The sequence below is a fragment of the Protomyctophum bolini genome (assembly GCF_963924005.1).
Source record: "Protomyctophum bolini genome assembly, chromosome: 3".
Taxonomy (NCBI): domain Eukaryota; kingdom Metazoa; phylum Chordata; class Actinopteri; order Myctophiformes; family Myctophidae; genus Protomyctophum; species Protomyctophum bolini.
Window position 1 is genome coordinate 17,833,611 of NC_137864.1, and position 17,765 is coordinate 17,851,375.

At 40.2% G+C, this 17,765-nt stretch overlaps 2 protein-coding genes across 2 annotated transcripts; both read right to left on the bottom strand.

The window, feature by feature from the left end:
• Positions 1-1,112: 1,112 nt before the first annotated feature.
• On the bottom strand, positions 1,113-3,247 carry LOC308312734 (forkhead box protein D2-like). The gene has a single exon (XM_080759440.1). The coding sequence runs from the start codon at positions 3,189-3,191 to the stop codon at positions 2,136-2,138; it is 1,056 nt and encodes a 351-aa protein (XP_080615566.1). The 5' UTR covers positions 3,192-3,247; the 3' UTR covers positions 1,113-2,135.
• A 7,783-nt stretch (positions 3,248-11,030) lies between these two features.
• Positions 11,031-14,707, bottom strand: fdx2 (ferredoxin 2; the record flags this gene model as incomplete). The annotated part of the gene is made up of 5 exons (XM_080759534.1): positions 11,031-12,125; positions 12,351-12,438; positions 13,012-13,118; positions 14,152-14,200; positions 14,500-14,707. The coding sequence occupies 5 exons, from the start codon at positions 14,705-14,707 to the stop codon at positions 11,969-11,971; spliced, it is 609 nt and encodes a 202-aa protein (XP_080615660.1). The 3' UTR covers positions 11,031-11,968.
• Between the last annotated feature and the right edge of the window lie 3,058 nt (positions 14,708-17,765).

The window sequence follows — 17,765 nt, forward strand, 5'->3', positions numbered from 1 at the left end:
CGCCCCGGAGGTCTAAATGTATTCAGTTTGAACCGAAAAATGTCTAAGAATCCTTACTCTCTTCTATTTACATAATCCATATCGAAAGGATACGGATTTGGCTCTTTGGCAGTATTACTAATCTTTTATTTACCTTCAATTCAGCTATTAAAGTGAAGGTAATTTATTTACCCCCCCCCCCCCCCCCCACACACACACACACACACGCGCACACACGCACACACGCACACACACACACACACACACACACACACACACACACACACACACACACACACACACACACACACACACACACACACACAAATGTTCTACAAATAATTCCCACCACCAGCAAAAATCTGTGGAATTAGATTTTGGTGAGATAGTCTGTCTTTTAATCCTTTATTGGATTGTATCGGTTTTACAGTGACATTTTGCCAACTAGTTTCTCAGAACCTCTTGAGTGAGATTTGAAAAAGATTATTTTACCATATCGTTGCTGTCTGGAAGAAACCACCTAACTCCATTTTTGAGGTTTTGGATTATTTTTGTGCATAAATCAGTGCTATTGAACACCCTTTACGTCTGTGTGTGTTGGTTAAAATAATATTGAACCAATGGAAAGTATTAAAAAGTGCTTCGGCGAAAACCTCCTAACTCCTCAAACTATCTTTCTTTTTTCATAAATCAGTGCTATTGAACACCCTTTATGTCTGTATGTTGGTTAAAAAAATATTAAACCAATGAAAGCGCTTCGACAAATTTACTAAATTTACATTTTGGCGTACGGTGGGTTTCTTCCAGACAGCAGAGATATGAGAAATAAAATTGCCCATAATGTATTGACAATAGATGTCATGTAACGTATGGTACTGGGAGGGTTCAACTTTAACCACTTATGCCTTGGCCTATATACTTTGTTGTATGACAAAAAGTGAACAAAGCCAATCTAAATGTTCATGTTGTAAGTTTATAGATGTGCTATTAAATATATATATATTTAATGAAAGTAGTTCAACTACTAGCGATGAGGGGCAACTAACTCGTTGCAAATAATGCACCTCTTTTGCTCTAATGAAAAAAGAAATACAGCAGCAGGCCATGATGCACATTTAAGCAGCCATGGCAGTTTGATCACCATTGTGCCATTGGCATAACAATGTCAGTGGCCAAAATCCAATTAAAATATGAATATAAAACTAAACAAAACGAGCAGTCAAGAGTAGGATTACTATACAATTTTACATGCACTAAAACCTTCATGGCCAGATCACCAGATGCATTTGATAACTGCCATTGCAGTATTGCCATGGTCATGTGCAAGTTATTTAGAGTGCAATACACTGATGTTTTGCTGCTACAGTATATATTAAAGCCTGTTTGGACTGAAGAATGCCTCCTTTGTAACATCTGTGGCTGCACAATGCACACAGACAACACAGGGGGGATAGCTGTAAGCTCTCTTGTGTTTACATCACCTCTCGATTCAGTAAAGGTGATCAATCAAGCCTTGTCATCAATAAAATCTTTTAACAGTTTTCCAGACAGACCAGGTGCATGCTGCATCGTTTTGGCAATAACAAAGATGGTATACAACAACTGCATTTCTTGCTCAAACTAGACTATATCATTGTCAGTTGATATTTTTGAAACATCTGTTGTCAAAATGCAATGTAATATATTTCTACATTTTATTAAAACGTTCCTTGCATGGGCTAAATATTATTTTGGTCAAAATAGTATAGGCTATTTATAAGTATATATCTATTATTATTACACTCATTCATAGCATACTCGGGCCAAATAAGCAACTTACTTAACCCTCTCTATTGTCTATTGGTGAGTTATAAATAATAATTAAATTTCAGTTTAGGCCTAGACCTACGTGAAACAAAAAAAATAACAGCTTTGTAGAAAAATAGTAGGCTGTTTGTTATACTATAAATGAAGTATGAACCATCTTGTTTAATAAATTGCATCAGGCACGTTAGACATGTCTTCAATGAACTTATATGCGCAACCTACAAGTTGATAAAATGCATATAAAAATAATGTTCAAAGCAAATTACTCTGAGTCTGAAGACAACAAATAAACGACACTTTTTGCACACACCGAAGCCTATTAACCTTTGATCAACATGTTTAATCTGAGACTAATTGCCAATAGGCTGCAACAGTTTATTCGCTATAAGGCTCGCGCCGGAGAGAGGGCCCATGAGTTTGTAATAGTCTGAGGGGAGGCTGAGGGGATGCGGTGGCATCAGTCCATGAAGTGACACGGGGGAGAAGAAATGGGAACTGGGGACGAAAGATGACACGGTGGTGCAGCGTGCCGTGTCAAAGTGATCAAAGATAAGAGCCCGAGTCGGTGGCGGCGCAGCAGAGCAAGTCTTTTGTCCCGCGCTCGTCGTGGTCCTGGAGAGGAGAGACGAGAGCGTAGGTAAAATGCTGTTAACAGGTGGGATGCTAGGAGGAGTTGTCGAACCTAGATCGTGGTAAAAGTCTAAACCCGGCACCTGGAGGTACGCGCCTGTCCCGTGCGCTCCGTAGTAAGGAACCCCAGCCGCGTGCGTAACGGTGTCCTTTATTATAGTTCCCAGGCGGAAATGTTGGCGCTTGAAGCGCTTCCTCCGTCGAAGAAAGCTCCCGTTTTCGAACATATCGGCCGACATGGGATCCAGGGTCCAGTAGTTCCCCTTCCCAGGGTTCCCCGGCTCCCGGGGCACCTTGACGAAGCAGTCATTCAGGGACAAGTTGTGACGGATGGAGTTTTGCCACGCCGGAAACTTCTCTCGGTAATACGAAAAGCGCTGACTGATAAAATCGCATATCTCGCTGAGAGTGAGTCGCTTCTTGGGACTCTGGAGAATGGCCATGGTGATCAGGGCGATGTACGAGTACGGGGGCTTTACGGACGCTGCGCTCCTGCCCGGGCCGGCACGGAACGACGTCCCCTCGGGCCGCTCGGGAGACTCGACCATTTGCTCCACCAAACTGGCACCGTCTTCTTTCAGCAAAGAATAATCCTCATCTTTGTCGCCGTCTCCCTCCACGTCTATGTCGTTCTCGTCCATGAGTTTGTCGTCCAGGGTCATTTTGTCATATGCAGGGCAGGGCGGCGTGCCGCTGGCTGGTGCCACCACCTGCACCAACAAACAGGCAAGACTAGTGACGAACACGCGCAGCAGGTCCCCTGTCCGATTCTTCATTCACAAAAAAGGAAACGCATCTGTCTGCGTCTTTGACTTTTTAGCTTCCCCCTCCACTCTCCTCTCCTCCAACATTGTTGCTAAATAAAAACAATATAGGCCTACCCCTGTGTGTCCAATGAAACTGAGGAGGATAGGCTATACTCTAGTCTTTAAATTCAACATAGCAATACTTAACGATGCCCCCCTCAGGTCCAACCCACCCACCCATAGCTTCATGCTTGGCCATTGATAATATCTGGAGACTGGAACAAATCTTATGTTTATGAATGAAATACTTTGACTTCTACAGGGTCTTCCACAGATTAAAATCTATTGCCTAATTCTTAAACACACGCACACACACATTACTAGTGTACAGTATACAACACATTATGGCATATATACAGCCCTATACTTTTCACTTGTTTCCACTGTGGGCTATTGTAAGAGGTGTTCATTAATGGGACCTATACTTTCCCAGCTCACCATAAGCAGTGGGCTAGACTTCTTTGCCAAGTGGTCTGTGGGTGGCCACACACAGACTGATACAGAGCGACTATTATTTAAAAATGGATTACGTCGTCTTTCACTGATTTGAAACAGTCACATCGGGAAGAGATGTGCCTCGTCTCATATACCATCATGCCAAATAATCTGGAAAGGCATGCAATGCCATGCATCATATCATAGAAAGGGGGGAAAGGCAAATCTACTGAAATATATACGTTCCTACTTCCTACTGTATCTGATTTGGGTGAATTTACAGCATTACATTTTGCACCATATTAAAACTCACACACACACAGACACCCCGCAAATCCTTTTCTTAATAAATATGTACCGGTAAGCAATACATTATGTTTCAAATACGTTTTGGCTGAAAGAAATTGTTCTTCAAAATAAATTTAATTGAGACCAAAACATGTACTCTCTCCAACAAAATTATTTCCACAAAAACAGCTCAGAGCTATCATTTGGCTATAGCAAAAATGGAATGACTGGCAAAGAAAACAACAAACGAGAACAAGAAAATAATGAAAACAATCACAATATTAATTAAATAGAAAATATATTATTACATCTTCCTAAACCAAATGTACAGTATTAGAGCAGAACACACATTAGCTACCCGTCAGGCTCAAACAGCAACAGGTCTTGGCAGTATAAATAATTACCCTTACGGGGGTACATTTTACTTTTACACAGGATTTCACTGTGTGGTGAACAAGGCATTCAAATGGAGCCTTTACTAGTGAATAAGAGGTACAAGTTGGTACAATATCAAAAAAAGTATGTCTTCATGCCTACTGTGCAAGACAGAGTGAGGACTATAAATCAATATAAAACTACACAGCAATATATGAACAGTCAGGGAGTCATTATCCGAGGTATACATGTGTGCAAAAGTGCGAGATGGAATGGATTAAACTATTAAAGTACTCAAGAGTTCTCAGTAAAATATATGAAGACATTTTAAATAGTAATTTGCGATGTATTTTCATTCAATAAGTTTGAAAACCTGTAGCAGGCTGAACGTGTACAGAGCCAAGTATGGCTGAACCAACATTTTAAATTTTGAACCAGTGTGTGAGTAAGTGTGCATAGAGTTCCATTTTGTGCAGTGTTAAACCACCACACCTTTAATTTACACCTTCACTACCAGGCTTTGTGTTTTCGCTGAACTGAAGTCAGTCTCACAGAGGCTCCACACTTGGGGCAGCACAAGCTGGTGTTGCCCTCCTTCCTAGGGATGTGCCAACACCTGATGCAACGCACTCTGTACTTCTTGTACCTTAAGGAAAAGGACATAAGAATACTGCGTTGATTACATTTCTCTGCATGTTCAGGCTGAATGATATTATGCTTTGTGCAATGAATGCGGTAACCCTAGCATCATAAACAATATTCCTTGTGCAAAACTTTTCAGAGTACGAGTACTGTACATAATGGCTCAGTAAACATACAGCAACATAATACTGTGAACTACGTCTTCCAAAACAAACCAGGCAATATTGGAGTGAATCATTGTGTAATTTGTGTTAAATATCACAGGCACAAATTATACAATTAAACAAAAATCTAAAGTGAGAGTACTTTAAGTAAATATTATTCATAATAACCAGAAAGCCGAAATCTTGTAGATTAGTACTCTTACAAGCTTGGTAAATGTAATGAACATTAATATAAGCCACCTTATTCCACACGCATTACAGAGTGGGGTCCCATCCTCAGCATCCCTCCACATAGGGGTCTTCTCAGTGCAGCATGACGCACACACTTTGCTCTCTGATAGGGGGAGACAGTAGTAATTCATATTAAGTATTATAACAATAATATTATAGGCATAACAACTCAGTTGCAACATCTTCATCGGGCAGGAGTTCTTACCCGATGAAGGTCTTGTGACTGAAATGTTGTGTGTTTAAGTACAGTACAAGTGAAGATAATGATTCTGTTTAGATTTGCACTCGCTTCCTTTAGTTTGAAAATGTTTATGAATTATTCATCATCATCATTTTTCGACCGCGGTCGAGATCATCAGATTTCACAATGCCACGCCAGACTTTCCGGTCCTTCATTGCCATCCCCAGTTCCTGCTTACTGATGCATGTGTAGCTAGCGATGACATCAGGGAACAACAGTTTTCTACCTCTGGTCTGCTTTGAGGCAGGATTCCAGAGAATAAAGAAATATATAACCTCATTGTCAGCTCTGTAGCAGTGGCCGGCAAACTGTGTTCTTCTGGATCGGACTTGTGAAGAAACACGGGGAAGGTTGCCATATATTAGATTAGTCGATGGGTGGCTCTTCCAAGAGAGATTTTGCGCTCTCATTAGAAGGTGGGTGTAAGTGCCATCCAACCGTTTCTCAAATTTATTTGAAAGTGTCCATGTCTCGGAGCCATAGAGTAGAATCGGCTCAACAAAATATTTTTACTTTGAACATCTTACTAAGCGGGGATGACCAGATCTTATGCAAGTCATTGCAGGCTGACCAGGCCATACCCTTCCTAGTTTGAAAGTCAAGATATATGATCCCAAATACTTGTAGTCATCAACCTGTTTCACAGGAGTGTTGTTAAGTGTTATTGTATAATGTGGTTATTGTTGAATTATTAGTAGTACAATTATAGTAAGAAGGAGACTTCACTGAAAAGACACCGGCAAAGACTTGTCAAAGCCTCAAAGGACATTGTTTGATGCTGTTGCAAATATGCAGGGTGCGGCAGTAATATCAAGGTGATATGAATGTCATTGTATTTCAGTATTAAATACCTAGGAAGTTGCCTCTTTTGAGTATTACAACTCCAGAGAATGGAGAATAGTCACTAGTTTATTTGTTGATTAATACATGGACTTACTGTATTGTATTGTGTACTGTATTGGTACTGTATTTCACTCCCTCTATTAAAAAAAATACCGCAAGGGGACTGTTTGCTACCCATTATAGTCTTAGGATGTTTACACAGCAATCTCCCTAAATACCTCTTTTATTATCACTCATCAAATGTATTCCACCTGCCTGTAGTGAAGCTGTTTGAAAGCAAATTGTGCTGTGGTTGTGCCCCCTGGTGGTGGAAAATGGGCTTTTTGCATGACATGCATTACTGACCTGAACCCTTTTATCTTTTTCTCCTGTTCACACTGAGCTATTTCTTCAACCAAACTTACCAAAGGGAATATTTTTTTTAAATATTACATTATTAAGCCCTGTATGCTATCCAGAAAACCCATCTCACTTAAAAACAATACACACAAAATATAATATCATCTATTTGTTCTTATAACCTGGTAACCTTCCAAAGCAGCAGCAGTTTTTGGAATCCAAACGCCATTAGTACCATTTCACAATTTAGGCATTTAGCAGAAGCTCTTAATCTAGAGCGATTTACTTGTTAGCCAAATGATTACTCATTTTAGAGGTCAGGACATTTCAATATCAGAGGAACTCAATTTAACCCCAACAAGTTAGGAAAGCCAGGAAAGCCTGTAATATAATGTGCCATGTGGAATAGCAATATCACTTTGGGAAAACTTAGTTGAGCAGTTAAGAAGAGTGCCCTAACCATATCGCCATACTTACTAGAACTCTTGTTGGTCGCGTCACTCTCCTCATCTGAGCTACTGGTTCTAAGGGAACTCTGGGAAGACCGTGACCTCACTCTGGACCTCTTAAACAGCTCCTTACTGTAGGGATGGTACGTGAAGACAACTATTGAGCACCAAATTAAGTAATTTTCCATTTTCAGTCTTCTGAAATATATATATACAGTATATATATATATATATATATATACACAAATTAAGTAATTTTCCATTTTCAGTCTTCTGAATACATATATATATATATATATGTATTCAGACTGAAAATGGAAAATTACTTAATTTGTGTTTTCTGTCCACTGTAAAGTGCAACAACCTGATTGTGAAGTTTTATATATATATATATATATATATATATATATATATATATACTGTATATATATATTTCAGAAGACTGAAAATGGAAAATTACTTAATTTGGTAATATATATATATATGTATTCAGAAGACTGAAAATGGAAAATTACTATATATATTATTACTATATATTTTTTCAGTCTTCTGAATACATATATATATATATATATATATATATGTATTCAGAAGACTGAACAAAAATATAATATAAATATATATATACAGTATATATAAAAACTTCACAATCAGGCTGTTGCACTGTACAGTGGACAGAAAACCCTATAACCATTATGACAGTTATTTTACTTGTGTCTTTTTTGCACCATTTTATGAAATTGTATTAATTTTAACATTTTACCCATTTTATAAAAAAAAAGAAAGATAATAATAATAATGTGCCACCATTTCCCAATGGATATAAGCCGTCTTTACCTGTACTTGGACTTTATGAGGAGCCGACACTGCTCCCTACTATCGTCCAGCTGTGTGTGCATGGTGAAGGTCACACCCTGAAAATCTGGGTCTTCAATATCAGGACTCCGGCTTGGGTGGGGCTGTTTTCTGGGAGCCTTGGTTCTCCATGTGCTCTGCTCAGGGAATGCATGGGAAGCATTTTGTCTGTGCTCTGGTTTCGTAGTCACAATGCGCTGTTGAAGGGCTGGTGAGTTTGTTTCTTCAGTATAGCTTTGAAATGACAGCTGTGGAGTCAGTGTAGAATGAGAGGTTTCCTTTGTCAGGCTTTGTCTGTGTTCTACTTTAGATGCTGCAATTTCACAATCTTGCACTTGTGTTTTTGCACTTGACTGAGTCTCATTGCTCATGAGAGACCGTGGAGAGGCAGAAAGCAAATTCAAGGATAAGGGGTGCGAGTCATTTTGGGTGTCAACAGTGAAAAGAAGGTTTGAATTGAAGTCGAGTGTTAATACTGGCTCGGATGTCAGGTATTCCATTGTACTTAGAGAAGGGTATACAACACTTGCATCTTCATCTGAGTTACAGGTCAGCTGTAGGTGCAGTGGGTCAAAGTTATCATCTGATGCAGAGATCTGTGTATGTGATAACACATCTCCAGTTGAAGTTGTTTTCAAAGTATCCTGTGGAGTAGAGCCTGTAGAGGTGACATTCTCCTCATTCCAAACAAATGTGGCGAGAGCACCATCATCAGCCACCACTGAGTCTTTGCATGCATCTGCTGTAATATTTTGCTCTTTTTGTGCATGATCTCTTTCGTCATACGTTGGTGATTGGATAACAACATCCATTTGGGAGTCATTTACAGACCACTTTTCTTGAAAGCCACTGAATCCTTCACCACAGCTTCCCATAAACTTCCCCATCATGTCTTCTAAGGGCCTGACACAAGTTATGCTTTCTTCTCTTGTGGTGACTACAGAAGGGGGCTGAGGATCCCTCATTATGTGAGAAGTCACACTGCCACATCCCAGGCTCTGGTCTGTAGCATTTGTTGTTGCTGAGGTAGATGGAGGGGCTGCAAAATGACCTAAATCGAGGGCAGATGATGATGATGAACTTGAGTCTCCTTCTTTTACATCTCCAAAATGCAAAAGCCTCTCACACTGCAGGTTGATAAGGCTCATCACGTCCCAAGGGTTACTGCATTGAGGGCTGGACCCAGTCTTGTATTCAATACTATCCTCCGTGCATGCATTTTCATCGTGGTTACAAGGCCACATATGTGACAAACTGTGCTGAGGAGAGTCAGAAGAGAGAGACATCTTCAGCACATCTTCAGCCCCACTTTTAACCATCAGGGCATCCTGGCTTGAATGTCTGTCTGGCCAAGTGGTGGGTGGGCTTGAATCCTGGTAACCATACTGGGCAGGTTGTGTTTGCTTGGAGGCCTCTTGGAGAAAGTAGAAAATAGTGGATTGAGTGGTATGGTAGTCTGGTGGGTTGGAGAATTGCTTCATGCCCCCCTGGGTTTCCTTTCTGAAGGCAGCAACTGATGGTTCTGTCCCTGTGCTCATATTGGCATAATGAGTCTGTCAGGGAAAAAGAAAAAGAAACTCTAAGATGATACATTAGAATATGTTTCCTTGTATTTAAATCTATTGGAGATGGAATCATTTTTATTATTTATTTTTATTGCCTAGGCTAAAAATATATACAGTAGGCTATTGTGCAATATTGTGCTAACTGCTAAATGCATTTCATATTCTCCTGGTCGATATTAATAAACAACCCCAAACATAGTTAGAAGCTTTTGTCTATCAAAACCAGGGCCAAAAACACTGGTTTAATGGCAGCTCTGGTACATAGCGAGCCTAGCTAGTTTAATGGCAGCCATAAGCTACATTAGTTCATATATATCTATACATTAATCATAAACTATTTGCTAAATGTTTATAAAGGAATTAGCGTCTTAAGCTTTAAAGAAAAGATAATTAGCCTCGCTTAGAGTTCAAAAAGGCTACATTACCTCTCAAATGTCACCGACATTGATTAGCCTACGTTTCCAAGCTGGAAACAAATGTAACAACCTTTCTTCTTTGATCTTGAATTTCGCGGGGAATACGTCTCGAGCATATACACACACACACAGAGCGTCATAATTTATTTTATTTAACCACTTAAATCCCGTTCTTTAAAGAAGCGGAAATAGCTGACCTACAAGCTCAAAATGCGCTGCGCCGCTATGCATTGTGAGCTTATAGATCTATTATTTTTCTATATTTGATTTTAGATGTAACAAAAACAGGGACGCCAGGTTAGCTATGCAATTTAATGCTCCCTTTAACCACGATCCAAGTATCCGATCATGTTTGATTGTTTGTAAAAAGTTCTGATCGGTCAGAAACCGTCAGATTAATGGCCTCTGCTAGTGCTAAACAATGCTAACTACTGGCGATCACGTTCCTTCACTTAAAAAAAAAACGGACATAAAAATGGAGCTCCAGATGTTTAAACACACTAAACGTGCATTACGATCGTTGAAAAAGTAAAGTGGAAGGCTGCGATCGCTAGTAGGAATACAAACGCTTACCCTGGCTTGTTTCTCGATGATCGGTCTCGAAGTTCGATCGGTGTCAGATTGGTGTGCTGTCAGATGCTGTTGTTGGTTGTGTAGTGTTAATAAAAACCGGGTGTCACAGGTTGACACTGATTGTCCCATCACTACATAAGCACATTCAGTGACTCTGCTTCTGGTTCTTAAACGTGGTGGTAGGCCCAATGTGGCAATGGTCATTATTTCAAGACATTTAGGTCTACCGTTGAATACCAACCGACCAGGTAAATTCAATTAAAGTCAACTTTGCGAAGCACTAAACGTATTTTATGTTTAATAATGCAAAGCTAGCTAGTTGCTACCTTGACCCAACCCCATGGCACAACAATGTTCAACATATAGCTGGGAATTCATGACAGTTCAACACGATGACGGATGTCTACATGGAATTTATTTCACAAATCCAAAGATCAATTAAATATTCTCCTACACAGACAACGTCACAATATTCCTTTTGTGCGTTGGACACGGTAAGCTTAATGTGATGGTTAAAATCCCATTATAGAGTAACAAAACCAGCTAATGTTAGTTTACAATCAGGAATGTTCAAATCCAACACTAATCAGGATGAAAGCACACCTAATCAATTATTTAATGTGTCTTATAACAGGTGTGAAGTAGGCTAGATGGTGTCAACATACCTGCTAGTAATATAGCCTAGGGTTGGAATTGAAATTCCCAAGTATGGGATACTTGAGAGACAAGTGGGTCTGATTGAAGGTAAAACATAAAAAAGTGCTTATGGTGAAATGTCAAGACAAAATACATTGAACATGTGAGTGTGAAGTCGATGCTAGAGTAGACCTTGTTCTGTCTGAAATTTTTATATACTTGTGCGTAAATTACTGTTGCATGAGGTTTACCATGGAATGTTCTGTTAAAGACCACCAACATGTACAACGTGTAACAATATCCTGTGCTGCTACCCCTTTTGGAGTTTAACAGGCAAGCTTGTTCGATTGCATCTTGTGAGGATGTCTCAATTCTTGTCCGGGGACTTTCCATCACAGTAGAAACCAACTATTGCCCTTCTTCCAGGTGTTAACCATTTTCAGTACTTTACGTTTGTTACAATACAACGCACTTCAGTTATGTCTGTCTGATCTGTTATCTGAAGGGCTATTCTGTCATGTTGGAATTAGTCAAACAGTTTCACTTGTGAATTGCTCTGGGTCTTCCCAGTAGAGACGCGTCTGCATCCTCGTATCTCCATCATGCAACTGGTGCCACATGTATGGCTAACTCTGCAGCAACACCCTCGTGTTTCTCTCAATTTCTTCCTCTCCACCAACTCCAGTTCTTTCCGCTCAGTGTGGTTTGGGAACATGGCCGTCAACATAAAAGTTTCTGGTGACCTTAGGGAGGGTTAGCTCCATTCCCTCCAGCTCTCGGGTAATAATAATTTGACATCCCAGCCTGGAGTTCTCCTGGAGCATCGGTGCCATATCCAGCATGTCGTCTTCCCTGGAGGAGAGAGCAAGGAAGATATTTATCAGTTGAAAACTGTATAAGGTGCAAAGATCGTGGCACAATAATTTGGTTATCTGTTATTTCCTGCCTACTCTCTGAAATATAGTTCCCGATTCCACAGAGTGCAGAATATTTATAAATCATTTGCATTTCTAAAATCAGATGGGGAACATGCCAGGCAAAACGGTATCAAAACTACATACAATATTTAAGGCTTACCTTTCGTCTGGTTCTGGCAATTTGTCTGAATGTGCTGCACTCACATAGACATGGCATGTTGAGCAGGCTAACGATGCCTCACAGGCTCCTGGCATGGAAAGATAAATCACATTACCGATTATATTTCAGGATCAGAAGGACCCTAAGACATATTTAAGTAAGTCAGACTTGCAGTTCAATAATGAACCAAAATATAAACAATCCCTATATTTTTAAAAATGGTACCATGCACCTAATTTATGAAAAAACAAGATCTGCTTTAACTTAAGATTCTATGCATATAATTAGCTTTAGCCTACATCTTCTTTTTCACTTACAAGTAACACGAGTACAGTGTAAAGCCCAAACCACACCAAAGGGTCGCCATGCAACTCCTTGCAACCAAATTGTGAGGAGTTGCATCAGCATGGCGACCCGTTGGTGTGGTTTGGGCCATTGAATTGAACAAGTTGAAACTAGGGTTCGAACACTAAAACCATCTTGTCCCTTTGGTGTGGTTTGGGCATAAGAATTACGTGTGTGTGTGTGTGTGTGTGTAAATGTAAATAAGAACCACTATTCCTTCCAAGTCTTTTTGCTAAATTTGCTCCAAATTGTTCAAAATCATGCTTGACTTATTTATTGACATTGAAGAGATGCATACATCAGTCAAGTCGCTCACCTTCCAATTCAATTTCATGTCTGTGAGCCAGGTAGAGCACGTTGTCTCCTACTCTGGCTTTCACTGGGATCCTTTTCCCCGACCGGTCAACATAGACCACATTGACCCTAAACAACAGTCAACACAATGTTAGCAGTTGCACCGACCACAACACAATATACTGCATAATGCAGGTGTTAATCTCAGCAGCATTCTAATTCGTTGTACTCTGCACTGTGTGTACTTAGTACTCACCCAATAATTAATTGCTGTGATAGGGTCAGCTTTGGTCATATAGTATCATATCCATTTGAATGTTCTGGCATAAAACATGTATTTAGGAAAATATCTCCACTATTCAACAAGATTCACTTGGACCACATTCTCTGTACGTGACAGGATTCCATTCACAAACGGCAGTACTAATCGTATGTAAACTTTCTTTTATCAATACATAGACAGGTTTGTTGCAGTTGGTGCATTTGTGTGCCCCATATGTACAGTATGTACTCGTTGAAGTGCTTCTGTGAATGTAATTCCAAATCCCATTGAGTGCAGAAAATGTGTTTTTTTTTTAAAGGGGGGAAGTGGAGATATTATGGTTGGAGCTAAACACACATTTTTATACAATTCAAATAGAGATGATACTAGATGACCAGAGCTGACCTCGTCCCCATGTAGCAATTCATTATTGGGTGAGTATACACGCTTCATAATAATGCAAACTTGTGTTCTATGGCTGTGCAATGTATCAGTTAATAACGCTATTCATTCAGTATATTAGCACACACACACACACACGCATCTTGCTTCTCATCATGACATTGACATTAAATGTCAGAGAAGCAAGATGCGTGTGTGTGCAAGATGTTCTTGTGCTGAATCCCTGTCTCACAAATTTTGTGAGACAGGGATTCAGCACAAGAACATCTTTGTTTCAGCTTAGAATATCTGTTCCTTTAAGGTTTAAGGGGAAAAAGCCTCAGGTAGCATTGCTATTTTTAAATATATTTTTACTAGAGGCATACTGTGTGAACTGCCATAGTAGATACTAAAAGGTATAGAGTATACAGAATGATTGTTTACATAAGTAACCATCGAAAAAACGACTGATGTAACATTGCTCCGCCATCGGGGGGAAAATATCCTTATTCAACTTACACATCTGGATCGTCCGCGTTGGAGCTTCCCTCCTCACTGTGGCGTAGAGCTTCAAAGACAAAACATTAAAAACAGACTGTTATTTCCAGATTTCATGATCGTTTCAGTAAACAATTCAGTCTCCTGAGAAGGAGGCATGCTCATTGCGCAATGTTGATTCAGACAGAGTTCAGATCACAATTAAGGTTTCACCAGAGAATGTCTGTCTTAAACGTTGATGTATCTAAAGAAAATCCTCGCCTTCTACTGAATGTAAAAACTCAAAAACACACCAACTGGTATAAATAAGCAACGAGTCATCATTGAGTAAGCTAGTTACGTAGGCAGATAGCCAGCCCAGCCACTTACCTATCGATGTCTGCAGATGCCGGATCATCATCAGGGTTTGGAAACGACCCAATTGGGACCATGTCCTCCTCGCTAAACCAGCAGCACCATTCATACAGCTGTACAGTCTATACACGGGACAGGTAGAAGTGCTACAGTCCGGTAGAACTCTGGCAGAGAATCTCAAAGTCAGACCCATGCCCGACCGCACAGCAGCGGACGTCGCCATGACACTTGTTGTGAATGTGATCATGTGAGTGAACGGCAACCAATAGCACTTTGTACTTGTACGTGTATTTTTGTGTTCTACTGTTCTGGCAGGAGATGGCGCTGCTGCCTCGTGCTACACATTTATAGGTTGGTTGGAGCAGTGGTTCTCAAACTTTTTCATGTCAAGGACCCCCAGATTGACACTAATTAGCCCGCGGACCCCCATTTGAAAATATATGCCAGGGACCCCCATAAGAGAAGCTCTAGCAGTGATTCTCAACCCGTTTAATTTCAAGGACCCCCAGTTTGACATGCATTAGTCTACCGACCCCCATTTAATGGCATTTCTATCTCGGGGAACCCCAATTTATATTGTAAAATCAATGTTAATTTAAGTCTGAGAGTGAACTGGTCCATTTGGTTCCATTTGTACACTCTCAGAGACGAGTTACAGACCCATATGGGTCCATTTGATTACAAACTATCATTTAGCTGCCCGCCCCCCCTGGAACTCCTTCAAGGATACGGATACCCCTGGGCGTCCCCGGACCCCACTTTGAGAACCACTGGGTTGGAGGCTGGTTGGAGGATGCCATCCTCAGGATGGGTTCATCATTTTAGGATACATTGTTGATTAGTTCATGTAAAAACGTAAATCTAAAAATGGCGAATATTTTTTGCTGCAATTCAATTCAATGTGCAAGGCTGAAAACCAAATACATTTTTATTTACAATAAACTTCCCAAAGGGGCCGCATCCGGTGAAAGCCGGAATTACGGCTCAACGTAAACAGGAAGTAAATGAGGTGGTGGAATGGGAAAATGGCGTTCGGCCACTAACGGGATTGAAACAGTTCTTTATTGAAAACTACGGACTAATACATTGCACACGCACGCCGAGGGCATCTCTAACATTTGGGGCAACAGGGTAAGCCCGTATATTTTGCATTCGTACATGTTCGGAGCACTAACGGTGCTGTTCTCTCCCCTCAGGGAAATTAAGACTCGATGAAAATGTAAAAATCCATAAAATCCATCTACGAGGGTCAAAATCGTAGGCTGATTTTAATCATTTTAATACAATTGTTTTAAATTGTTAAAATATTGATGTGCCCCCCCCCCCCCTCTCGCTCTCTCTCTCTCTCTCTCTCTCTCTCTCTCTCTCTCTCTCTCTCTCTCTCTCTCTCTCGCCTTAGGCCTACATATACTAAATAATACTAAATTGTTTATAGGGTCAATATTATAAGTAAAACAATATAGCCTTTCCACAGGAGTATCTTTTTATATTTTTCCAAAAAGAATACAAACAGCATAATTTACAAAGTTATCCCCCTCACTGGTGAAAATTCCAGGAGGAAAAACGGGCAAGCACCGGGGTGAGTTGTCCAGTATTCGATAAAACAATGTACCGGTATGTACAAATAAATATTGAATATAAATAGGAATAAAATGCTGTGTTACATTAACACCTACCATCTTGTGAAACTATAAAAAGATTGTGCATTTTCTGTCAGAGATAGTTATACATCCATATAGGAGACGTTGGCTAGACTTTTGAAAGTTGACAGCAAGGCCTATTTCAATATTTTGCATTCACTAATAGTCTTTCTCTCTCTCTCTCTTCTCTCTCTCTCTCTCTCTCTCTCTCTCTCTCTCTCTCTCTCTCTCTCTCTCTCTCTCTCTCTCTCTCTCTCTCTCTCTCTCAGAAAATGTCTCATCCACACATGGGACATGTTCACCCGCAGAGAGAGAGAAAACGGACAGATTTTCCTTTCCAACATCGACACTCCACTGGGAAAGGAGAAAAAAAAAAACCCATCAAACACATCACCTGAGCTCTCACAGAGTACCCCTGCAGAGGACATGAGATGTAATTTATGGGGACTGAGTGACTCTAAAATGACTGTTGATCTCATCCTGAGAGGTAAGTGGTACAGTGTATTTGTTTAAGTCCTTGGTGTCTCATAATGATTTGTGCTCAGGGCCTCAAGACAGCTTTAGAGTTGGGGTCAAAATGTATGGTATACTATAGCAACTCCAATATGGCTGAATTGACTTCCTCCCCTGTGGGAACCCATAAAATGTAAATGTATATATTTTCTCTTCATAGACTGGTCTGAGTCAAGGTCTTTACCTTGACTCAGTACTCACTGCTATATTCATGGTTACACAGTGTATTTACTTTTACTTATCCCCATTACGCCGGCTGGCGTATAGGGCAGCAACAAAGTTCCTCCACTTGCATCTGTCTTAATTTGGCCATCTTCTCTATGGTCCCTCATCTCTGATTTGCTGGAGCTCCTTCTCGGTCGTCCTACACAATGTCATTTTAGGCCTCCCTTTCTTCCTCTTGCCTTCTGGGGTCCAGGGTAATGCGACTCTTGTGATCGTGTTGATGTCCATTCTGAGGACATGGCCAATCCAGGTCCACCTACGTTTATTGATTATACTGTGCAGTTGTCTTGTTGGGTGATGTTGAGGAGGTTATTGTTTGAGATGGTCTTGGGCCAGAATATACGCAGGATTTTGCACAGGCATGATGTACTGTATGGAAAGTGGATAATTTATGGACGTAGTTTTCTGTGGTTTTCCAGCATTCTGCACCGTATAGCAGTTTTGATAGTACACAGCTTTGGTAGATCCAGAGTTTTGTCGCACACACTATTAAAGCGAAGTTGGCAGATAAAAAAAATCTGCAGCCCAGAACCTGACCTGTGTGTGTGCTTTGGATGCACGTGTGGGCATCCCTGTGTTTAGTAGTGCTCCCGAGTCATTGACCTGTCCCTTATTGCCCTTTTATAGTAACATAATTCAAACGTATTGTCACATTTAATATGCTTACTTTTTGCCAAGTTCATTTACAATAGTTTTTTATCTATCTATCTATCTATCTATCTATCTATCTATCTATCTATCTATCTATCTATCTATCTATCTATCTATCTATCTATCTATCTATCTATCTATCTATCTATCTATCTATCTATCTATCTATCTATCTATCTATCTATCTATCTATCTATCTATCTCATATTATGGACCATTATCCTATATTATTGCCCCTGACCTTCATGAGAG

Bases quoted from the DNA above. Each gene is read 5' to 3' on its own strand.
- LOC308312734 (XM_080759440.1), bottom strand. From the start codon at position 3,191: ATGAAGAATCGGACAGGGGACCTGCTGCGCGTGTTCGTCACTAGTCTT.